The sequence below is a fragment of the Pholcus phalangioides genome, unplaced genomic scaffold (assembly GCF_987345545.1).
Source record: "Pholcus phalangioides strain wild (caught in Gottingen) unplaced genomic scaffold, Ppha-v1.0 ptg000011l_1, whole genome shotgun sequence".
In the NCBI taxonomy this organism is placed as follows: domain Eukaryota; kingdom Metazoa; phylum Arthropoda; class Arachnida; order Araneae; family Pholcidae; genus Pholcus; species Pholcus phalangioides.
The window spans coordinates 2,240,485-2,252,605 of record NW_028301604.1 but is presented as its reverse complement, the minus strand read 5'-3'; the positions used below and the strand labels follow the sequence as shown (position 1 = coordinate 2,252,605).

Here is a 12,121-nt window from a genome sequence, read left to right as displayed (position 1 = left end):
ATAGAATTATGAAGAGAAGTAGATATAGTCTATTGTGCTTGAATACTTTTGTCATTAAGTGGATAGGTGAGTGAAATGAATACAATATATTTTTATAGCATCAATCAAATATTATATATATAAAGTTACCAATACTTTATATACCCTTGGGGGGGGGGGATCAGGGATGTATCAATGAGATTACCAACACTTTATAGGTATGCTATGAATGATTAGCGTTTGGAAATATCAGTTTAAAATTCGATCTATCGATTAAAATTTTTGAATAACCAGTTAAAAATTTTAATAGATTCCCAGCCCTAGTATTTAGTCAGTATCGAACCTAGTCTCACCATTGAGTTAATTTACAACCGTTTTATCTTCGAAGGATGGCCGTGTCAGAAGTATGAAATCTTATAGCTCGCTTTTGCAACAAGAAACTTATGAAATGTTTTCGAAGACAAAAACTGTGATGGGAAAAAAATCAGATTTTTTTTAATGTTAAACACACAAGTCAAATTAAAATTCGAATAATCAAATATTTTTCATTTCAGTTCAATGGCTTTTATTGCGTCGCAATTATGACTCTGCTCTGGGTGGCTCCATCTTCCAATGATGACGGTAATTTAATTTTTTTAAATCACAGAATCTAAAAAAATCAATAGTTTGAAAAAAATTGAAATTATTGTTAAACGCAGAATACAAAATCTGCAAGATGAATTTGTAATTTTTGATGAATTTATAATGCGATGATATCAATCAAGCTTATGCCTGACAACTCAAATATAAGGTTATGCCCGCGCTGAAATGGCACGCAAATGTGAACGAAAATGTTATGCCAGACACGCCAAGAACGAAATTGTCATTGCATGTACGCAAACGAAAGCGGCCGTCCAGCATGAGAACGAAAGCTGTTGACCACACTCTTTGAACTAAGAGCGTTCCGAAATCGCAAACACAACACGGGGATAGAAAATCAGAGCAAAATTTTTTTCCGGCAACAAGCACAGCTCTGTATTGCCTTTCAAGATATGTTCGTGTTTGGAAAAGAAAAGTGGCAGTTGGTCGTATGTTTACTTCTCTCTCTTATTTTCTTTATATTGCCTGATAATGAATATGACCCGATTAACTTACATTACGAATCCATTAAATCCTTGCTCAAAATATAAATAGATTACGGGACGGATACGTGTCATTTCAGTCTAAACTAAAAACCACCAATTTTGTCTTGCTTCACTAAAGCTTAGATGTCAAGTATAAAATCAATACTTAACGAAGTTGACCAGGACCACGGGAATGGTGATCAAATTAGACGAGATTCGTGATTAAGGATTTGTTTCAGGAAACATATTATAGGGGTGCTATATCGATTCAGAAATCAAAATTTTCTAGAAATCCAGCTCAGACCAGATAACTCAAATACAAGGTTACCCCCCATGTTAAAACAACAGAGAGATCCGCGTTCAGATGCGTACAGATCTTCACTTTACGCGATTAATTAGTTCTGGAAAACAATCATGTCGGGCAAAAACTCGTAGTGAGATCATGTATAGCGAAGGATACCCGTAACAAAGAAACGGGACATGGGAATAAAATATCACATGAGTGAAGGACTGGAATCCATATCAAAATAAAGATCTATATCTGAAGTTGGATTCTCGGCAATAAGGAGAGGGATGGTGGAGGACAGACAGAGAGAATGGATCAGAAGCACCGAAGTGGAGAAAACATTGGAGGAGCTGAAAGTTGCTGGTCGTCCCGTATATACGGGACTCAAGCGCGTTTGGAGGAGGGAGGAGCATTGCATTGCTTTTTCAGAAATTATTGAAGGGGCTCAGTCCCTTCACAAAATTTATTGGGGGGGGGGGGTCATTTCAGCCACTGAAGCGGTCGTCGAGGCGCGAAAGTGAGCATGAAGGTGCCATTGGAGACACACAAGCCAATGATTACGCCCTGCGATTAGGAACGTTTTGAAGGCACTAGACTGGTAAAGGAATATTGTGCGTGTAATATTTCTTCCTCGTTTTCAAGTATCACGTGGACTTCCACTTTGTTCCAAATTTTTTGTTACCGTGGGGCTTCCTTCCTCCGCTTACAAGAGAATACGCAAGAAATTCGGATGCTCTCTATTTGACGAATAACCGATTCGGTAACCTTATCCTAACCTAACCGCACGTTAGAAGGGAAGAAAAAACAAATGAAAGAATAAGACAGTATAATAGATAAGGTGATATAAGAACTCTTAGAAAGATTTCTTTTCACCCTCACCCTACCTGTTCTTTCACTCTTATAAGAAAGATACGTCATATGTGAGGAAAAAATCACTATCAGGGTAACCAAAAATTGTAAGGTTGCAACGAAGCTTTGAGATGATCAAGAGAGAGGAAAGAAAACATAGCGAAATTGTTTTAATTCATTCCATCGTTTGGACGTAATATTACGTCCTTTGATCGTAAAGTGGTTAAAAGAAATCTATCAGGCGGATCTCGTAAAGCGAAGGATAACCGCAGCAAAGAAAATAAAAATAAAAATCGACCACAAGTTGATTCTCAGCAACTAAGGAGGAGGTTTGGTGGAGCCAGAATTAAATGTATGATACGAATTTCGATACTAGTTATTGGAATATGACAACAAAGGAGTGAAGAGTGTTGAAACTGCGCTATAAAAGCGATTTGAAATAATCGATGCCACACACACGTCAGTGAAAGTCTTGCGCTAGCACAATGTGCGTACCCAATACTTCTAACAATCGGAGCAGAAGTTGTTGATCACGCTCTTAGCGTTCCACAATCGTAAGCACAGTGCGGGGAACACGTAATTTTTTCTCTGGTACCAAACATGTCTCAGTCAACTTTGTATGGACCGGAGTTCCAGTTGTGTTCCAAATTATTGGTTACCGGGGGGGGGGGTTTCTTTTCTAAATGATGATGATAATAATAATAATAATAATGCTTCTCTGGTACACACCCGTTCCGCCCCTAAAGGCTGATAATAATAATGATAATATTTTTTTCTGTAGGACACAAATAGTGTGCCTTTCCCCCCCCCCCCAATTCGAGCGAAACGATCACGGCCGTAACATAAGATACTCGCTAAATGTACCAAAGGATGTTTAAAGATGTCGCGAGTTCGATACCCTGTTCGTCCTTGTCAGAAACTTTCCTGATACAGAGGTACAACAGAAACGGCGACATGATCACAGAAAAAAGTTACTACCGTAGGGACTCCCACATCGAGAGGTTAGTGCACCAACCTCTCGGTGAGTATGAACAAGGCTGCCGTTAGGAATCGGTAATAAATTGTGGGTCCCGGTCTAATTAGCCCTCGTGTACAAAAAATGACCGTGGTGCGAGAGAAATGATCAATGATCGAAAATAAAAAATTCATTTATTATAGCTCTGATCAGGACAGTCTTAGAGCATCATAGCCCTTAATACCTGTGTCTCCCCCCTTTAATACCACTGCCTACTAGTTTATATACTTACTCTTGAAAATTGTAACCTGATCTTTTCATCGCGAGATCCCTTTTCACTTGAGATGCCCCGAGTGAGCCCATGCTTTAATATGGCACTGGCTGTCATCAATTTATTTTCCTTAAATCACACATTTCCAGAAAGGATACATGATTTTTTTTCCCGTAAATTTTTCGGATGTTGTCTCTTAAGAAGGGGATCAGAAATGAAAAAATATAAAAACCAATTGAAAAATTCAGCCTGTACGTAGAGTATTAGTTACGTGCGACAAAAATATTAAATGAACATTGACAAACGTTTGTCGTAGTTATCATAACATACTTTATATGTTATACATATATTAGCTTCGCTCATGACTTTAGTAAATACTACGAATTCCACTGAGCTACGATGAAAAAACTGGACATATATATTTTCAAAAATAGGGTCGGAATAGAAAAATTACTCCAGGGGCTGTACTACCTGCTTATAATTAAGCCGTACCTCTCTCTCAAAAGGAACTACCAAAATCACATTGGGATAAAAATGTCGTCCTCCATTGCCTATTTTGATGGACGTGGGTGATTATTACTTTGCTTCATTTATTTTATATATATGTATACAATTTTAGGATAATATAATTATATCATCGAGAAATATACCGTGAAAAAAAATCTCGAAAAGACTCGAAAAAATATAGCTGTAGAGGGAATTATCGTTATATCGAGTATCGTTGTAGCGAGGTTTCACTGTATACTACACTTGGATTTCTAATTGAATCTGTCCAATCAATTGTAAAAAACCGACGAAATTGCAGTTTTCTTTCAAGGAAAAACACCACTTAAGTCATCGTAATAAATTTCCAAGTCCAAGAAATAAATTTTTCGTATTTTCCACTCGCCATTGCGAGTGGAAAATACGATCATCCGATGCTTAAGAAGTGGGTCTCCCCTATCCTTATCGTCATCCGAATATTCGGAGAAATACGATGCTTGTTTTCGGAGGGAGAATGCCGCTAGTACGGAAATTTCCCTTTCATGCTTATATTGTCATAATCGGCGCGGATACGGATCGGATTCCTGATAAGCATGAGGAGATAGTACACCCCCCAGTGTCCCTTATATATACAGGGTGATTATAAAAAAACTATCCCGACATATGGGCCCCTAACTATCATACCATTCACAGAAACTGAATGAAATTTTGGCATAAGGTATTTTGATGTATGCGCTCATGAATGATATGGAAAACATGTGTCACTCTAACAGTTACGGTTACAGTGAGAAAATTTCGAAAATATCAAATGGCAACACCAAGTTTTTTGTATTGGAATGTGATCTCCATTGTGAAAAACCCTAAATAGCGTTCGAACGGCAACTGTAGCATGAAAATCACCGGCGGTAGATAGGCTAAAAGTGAGGACAACCAATAAGGACAGAGAAGCAGCATAAAATAAAGCATTTTATTGTGTTTCACAAATTTTCCACATGACCTTGTGGAGGACTAATCAGGCTGGGATCGAAGAAACGGTGTGACGAATGAAACGAACATTAATGCTCTGGTGCACGGCAAAGTCCTTTTTACTTTTTTCTTGCCTAGCTCCGGGGATTTTCGTGCTACAGGTGCCATTCCAACGCTATTTAGTGTTTTTCAGTATGGAGATCGCATTCCAATACAAAAAACTTGGTGTTGCCATTCGATATTTTCAAAATTTTCTCACTGTAACCGTAACTGTTAGAGTGACACTGTTATTTTCCATATCATTCTTGAGCGCATACCTCAAAATACCTTATGCCAAATTTTCATTCAGTTTCTGTGAATGGTATGATAGTTAGGGGCCCATATGTCGGGATAGTTTTTTTATAATCACCCCGTATGTATATATATATATATATATATATATAAAATAAGGATCTTTCGGCAAGGCCGTAGAGAGAGTGTGAAACAGTGTATCCTGTACCCCTTTCCAAAATGTGAGAAAATGGCTAAAATTTATGAAAGAATATAGTAAGTTATATTGTTTAACTACTCTGGTCCCCTCCCCCGAAACACTAGTTGATCCTCTGAAATATGTTTCTGGTTACGGCCCTGTCATGGGGGGTCACCCTAGTATGAATGTTACAGTTTGAGCGTCTCAACAATATTCACCAGTTGTTGTTATACATACTGACAGTACATCTTGCCTTCATGTAATTTGTGACCTCTGCACTAAGCACTTGAACATTCGACGACAACTTTGTGCCCACTGTTCGATTCTTCTACGATGGGTTAAAGCACGCATAGGAAATACGGACAACGAAATGGCTGACCGACTAGCTAAGAATGCCACCAGCTTACCTAATGCGAATCAACATCTACTACCACGTGGCCATGTACGAACTTACTTGAAGAACGAATCGCTTCGACAGTGGCAAGTACAATGGGATCTTAACATTAGAAAGTATGCATACGGCATTCAACGACGTGTCCGCTGCCCTAGCCTCATATGGTTGCGTGAAAAAGCTATTATGTCTACGGAACACGGCCCGTTTCCAGCTCATTTAGAACGTTTTAAAACTCTAATAATAATAGGTGCAATTGTGGTGAGGCGGATCTTTACGTCGTTACTTATGCTCATGCCCACATACAATACAAATGTGGAAAATTTGTGAAACACAATAAAATGCTTTATTTTATGCTGCTTCTCTGTCCTTATTGGTTGTCCTCACTTTTAGCCTATCTACCGCCGGTGATTTTCATGCTACAGTTGCCGTTCGAACGCTATTTAGGGTTTTTCACAATGGAGATCACATTCCAATACAAAAAACTTGGTGTTGCCATTTGATATTTTCGAAATTTTCTCACTGTAACCGTAACTGTTAGAGTGACACATGTTTTCCATATCATTCATGAGCGCATACATCAAAATACCTTATGCCAAAATTTCATTCAGTTTCTGTGAATGGTATGATAGTTAGGGGCCCATATGTCGGGATAGTTTTTTTATAATCACCCGTATATATATTTGTATAAATAAAATAAATAGGGGAATTCTCTCTCACTCTATAATATAAAAATGTCCATCGGAGCGAGTCGTGTCGCTTAACACCTTGCTGGTGAGCAAATGAGATTGGTTGGCGTTGTTAATTTCTGGGCTAGAAGCCAGAAACTGCTTTATTGAGTTGAGTTCACTCGCTCTGTTGGATAAGATCAAATGGGCATCTTTTTCTCAACCACCTCGTTGGGCATTTTGCCTGTTGTGGCGTTGTATTTGTATTTGTATAAAATATAGAAAATATAAATATTTTTTGATGACCACCCGTGCCGTCTCGCTTAGCGCCATCATTTCAGTGAGTATTATACGACACGGGTTTTTTAGGACAGGGTGGCCAAATAAAAAGTTAAATTTTTTTACTTTAATAACTATACAAACTCTTGCAAGATGAATGAAGTATTTGAGATCTACACGTTATTTGGTTACTTTTTCTAATTGAAAGTATGCTTCTAAAATCAACGGTTCGAATATTTATGTAGGTTATATTGCTTATTTTCAATTTCTTTTTCAAGTACAATTTTTTTATTTTCAAGCTCATACATTACCATCGCCTCTGATTAACTCTGCTTTGAATTTCAAATCAAATTAAAGCACCCAATGATCGAATATTATATAATCAAAAATATTTAAACCTCCTTTTTTCAATATCAGAAAATTCCATAAATTTTCAAGATGGAGTTATTTTTGAACCCAGTAAATTTCAATAGATTTTTTTAGACATAATACTAATACTACTATTTTAATAAAGCATGAGCTAATCCACATTTAGTAGATATAAAAAAATTAAATTTCTTAAACATGTAAGATTAATTAGAATCAGATTATAATTAAAATAACTATCCAAATTTACTAAAAATAAGCAAAAAGAAGTATAAAAATGATTTTCGCTCATCTTTTAAAGATTTGAAATAAACATTTGCGTTTGTATTTATTTTTAAAGAATTGCATTTAAGGTCAAAATATCTACCGAAATATTGCCGATGGAATGTCGATTGATCTTAACGCTTATCTATAACGATGGAAAAACAAAGATGCTAATGAAATGAAAAAAAAATTATGAAAAAAGCGCAAGACAATCAACAAGAGAGAATACCGAGGTTCTTATCTGCCTAAAAATTAAATGCAACAAAGAGCAAAAATTTCTCTCTGGAGTGAAATTGAACCCAACTTGGGAATGGGATTATATTTCTCACTGAAATTTCAAGTGTTCCTGAAAATTTAAACATGGTTATGTTGCTACAATTAACGTCAAAAATGTTGCTTCATCAACTCGTGGTATGCTACAGATTTGAGCAATGAATAATGACACGTTGGGCGCGTGTAATTGCGCAGTCTTCAAACAAACACTGATACGATTGCATAATGCTGTAACTTCCATTGGAATTGTGACTACCACACACAGACTCTCTCTCTCTCGCTCTCTCTCTCCTGTTTCATAACTTTATACGCTTGAAAACAAACGCAGTAAAAATTGTTTTTAGTCAGAAAGAATATTCGTGTGAAAAATTAATTGTTAATTTATTTTGCGCAATTTACATGAGTGGTGCAACGAGCTTCTATTATCATCGTTGACAATCGATAAAACTGCGTGAATAAAATGAAAAGAATCGAAAAGAGTCATTGCTTTCAAATCATTCTACACATAGAACTCAATTTTTGAAAGAAACATAGATACGGACTCGTATAATCAGTAGCGGTGATCAAACTCTATGCGTGGTTATTGGGACGAAAACATGAAGTCCCTAGTGCGCATGCTCTTTTCAAACGCCACCTTCCATTCGTCTCTACATAGCCACCCTACTGCTCCTGGGCATCCTATGCTTAGCTCCTGAAGCTCTCCTGCACGAGAACCATCTCTATTGTTTGTCAGCATCTTTGGGTGGTCGCTAACGGAAAACAAAGTTCTGTATATCCAGCACATGTAGTCTAAAAAAAATCAAGATGCCGGTGTTAAATCCAGACTTTGTCGATCTCGGTAACCCGAATCCAGTAAGTTTTTGGATCTTGTATCTATAGTTTTATTTAATTCTTAAACACAGAAGCTACATGTTTTTTCCGAAACGTTTTTCAGTGATCGCTTTGCTAGCTGTTGGTTACATTACGCTATAAAGCCAACGCTTTGGAAAGTGAGGGACGAGAGATGGGGGGAAGCTTGAGGTGTCTGACTAACTGAGAGGGGTCCTTGACACACGTTGTCAACAGGGAGAAGTCAACGCACCACGCTTAAAAATATATTAGCGCTCTGAGGAGAAACATTTTTTCAATACTAATTTCCAAAAATAGCGTTCCCCGCGTAACACGTTACGGAAAAGTTTTCATATCTTAAATTCAATGTAGAAAATTATTTTTTTTCAACACGAAAAATTTAATTCTTCTCTCTTTTCGTCGAGTGATATCGGAAATTTTCATGTTATATAAATAACAGTGGTTCTTAACCTTTTTGCATCCTGCACCCCCAGTGCAATTTGATTTACCTTCCGGAACCCCTTGTTGAAAATTTAGTTCTTTGCAATTAATATATAATATTAATTATCCATTAATTCATTGTTATAAATTTTTTTAAATTGAAAGATAGTAGCTAATTTAATTTATTGAAGAAAAAATACACAAAGGTATAATATACAGTCGAATCCCGTTTTAACGAATACCGTTGTAGCGAAAAAAAAAATCTCGTTTTTACGAAAACTTTTCTAATTCCCCAGATAAGTTTACATTGTAACAATGCAAAAACGTGGAATTCCTTTATAACAAAATTTCGATATAACTAAGTGATTTCTCTGGTCTCTTGGAGTTCGTTATAACGGGATTCGACTGTATCAACGGAAGAAAATTAAAATTACTGTAAGTGCCGATTTTTAGTGACCAAGTTTTTACTGTTTTTTCATTGCAATATTTTCGATATTGTAAATCGAGGTTCTTTGTGTGTGAAAGGGGGCCTACCCATATATATATATATATATATATATATACATATATTTTAAATGTGATCCTCACATATTTCCAAGGGTTCAGCATGATACGTCCAGGGAATATCATCACTTACATTCAAGTGATTTCTGGTTTTTGCTTTCATTCGCAAAAGGGGGGAAAACCCCATTTCGTAAAGGTAGGCGGTAGTGAATGGTAGATCTGTTTGAAAAGCTGTCTTCTCTAGTTTTGGTAGTAGTTCGAATTGGACATACAAAAATTCTTCTAAATCAGAATATTGAAATTCCATTTGAATATGTGTGAGCTGACTCCCATTTCTCCCTCTCTCTCTCAGTGAAATCATCTTTTACTAAAGTACCATCATTTATACAATTAAGATCGAAAAGAATAGATCTAGTATCACTTAACAGAAAAAAAAACTTTGCAAAAACATCACAAAACTGCATATAAGAGTATGCCTTTCAAATACTTCCAAGTTGGGAACATTAAAATTTATACTAACACAAAGGCCACAACAGGCAAATTGCCCGGTGAGGTGGCTGAAAAAAGATGTCCATAAAGAATGGGGATGTCAAATATAACCAAAATACAGCGACCCAATATAAAAACAAAACATATTTCTGCATCTTTGAAGCTAAAAAATTAGATATCAACATGTAGGTATGACTCGTATTTTTAAATTGAAAATTCAATTTTTTGCATCATTTCAATTTCCCTGAATAATCAGTTAGCACGTGTTACAATTTTTTTCCGTCTCGCACCGGGGGGGGGGGCGAGACTGAGTACGAGTAACTCAAGTATTTGAATGGTTTGTTTGTTTTTCTCACCGGAATTAAAAATTTAAAAATTTAATTCATATGTTAGATATTTTTTAATAAATAATTAAATATCTAAAACAAATATTTGATAAGTAATTTAAATTTGAGTAATAAATTTAACATGTCTCAACAACATCAAGCGTCCTCGGGCCAAGCAATGCCCTGGGGCGCTGTAAAAAACTGATGCAATCAATGTTAACACTACACAGTCCTTTACAGGAGCTTAGGCTCCTCGAAGGAGTGGGGTGAATTATTAAGGGTGTGTTTTGTGAACGAGGTGGGGGGGGGGGCGAATGTCTACCTCCGAACTCTCGCCGATGCCAGTAATACAATTTTTTTTGCTGAATGGGGAGCCGATCGTTACCTTCTCCCCTCTCTCTATATCCGCCTATGACGCAGCCATCAGAGTCGCCTAATGCACCAAGAGACTCCCAGGCTGTGCCTGAGTGAGCTCATGCGTCAAGACAGCCCTGTTTAGAAATTATTTGATTAGAATGAACACAACAGAATTCTAATAATGCTAGGTAATCTCTAACTGAAGTCTTCTTAATTCACTGCAATCTATAATTTTTGAAGGGAATTTAAAAACATGCAATATAGCATAAAAAGAATGTAAATACTGTAATACTACAGGAATGATTTTTAATCCAAGAAAAATGAAATAATGAATTAATAAAGAATATTGAAATTATCATCACTAAACGTGCAAGCAAGTATCACGTAAGGTACATAGTCGCCAGGACCCTTAGGAATAATTAACTCCAAGCACATCTAATATTTTCTTCGCATCCGTGCCTCTAATTGAATATACAGTACATATTTATGGGAGCCTACCATAAAACCAAGTTGACTTATTTTTAATAAGTAATGTACAGGGTGCACAACGGAAGGTGTTCTTAGAAAAGGTATTAAATCCACATAACACAATAAGTACATCAGTTTTTATCTCGCGGTTGGCAGCCATTTTGCAGATATCTGTAGCCGATCTACAGACGGAAAAGGTTGTGTATCGTATGATTTAACTCGCATTATATGACCGCACCTTGATGCGCTTTGAATTACATTTCAATGTTGGGATATTTTTCTGAAATTGCACCAGTTAAGAATATTCCAAGAGATTTTTTAAATACACGTACAGGAAGTATAACACTGGACGACAAGTGTCCGCATTTGATTACAACAAAATATTACGACATATTTGAAAGAAAAAAGTTGAAATGAAACAAAATTGAATTGTGATATTCACATTAAACTATAATCTAAGTAATCATTTACAAAAGAATCACTTACATGAAAATAAGAATATAATGTCAATAATGTAAGGTGGAAACAAATGTACCCAGATAATAAAATACAGCAACTTCAAGAGTTCATATCTAAACCAGAGAAAAATGGCTTTCGAAAATTTTTTCAATGTCAATCTGAGTAGGGTTATCATGTACATGTGCTGAAATATGCAACATCTAGCTGCAAGCAAGGCTAAAATATTATACAAAGCCGAATCCTCGCTGTACTCAAATGCGTACAGTGGGTACAAATGAGTTATAATGATTATCACGATTTATAAAACGCAGTGTTCTATGAGAACAACCGAATTTCTTCGATTCATAGGATCATCTCTTTTGACTAAGAACCAAGTTATAATCTGCACGCCTTATTTTGTTTTGTAATTTATACCTTAATTACTGCGTTGGTATTTTACATTTCATTATCATGTACCACATAAGTAATAAACACATTTCGACTGAAACGATGAAAGAGAGATAATTTCTATTTATTTAAAACACGGTGAGTTTCCGAGGTCTAATACATGATTCCAAATATTCTTACTGAAAACCAAAATTTGTGAAAGCTATTACTTATTCAGCTTTCAGTGAGGGGGATTCGCGGATTTTTTTTTTTTTTATAAC

At 36.2% G+C, this 12,121-nt stretch overlaps 1 protein-coding gene across 1 annotated transcript in view; it reads left to right on the top strand.

Annotated features, from left to right (window-relative positions):
* The first annotated feature begins 8,235 nt into the window (after positions 1-8,235).
* LOC149079938 (proton channel OtopLc-like) overlaps positions 8,236-12,121 on the top strand; it is a 60,741-nt gene continuing 56,855 nt past the window's right edge. The window contains exon 1 of the mRNA XM_089238827.1: positions 8,236-8,454. Within this exon, the coding sequence (XP_089094953.1) occupies positions 8,407-8,454 (48 nt within the window). The 5' untranslated portion in view covers positions 8,236-8,406. The remainder of the gene's footprint in view (positions 8,455-12,121) is intronic.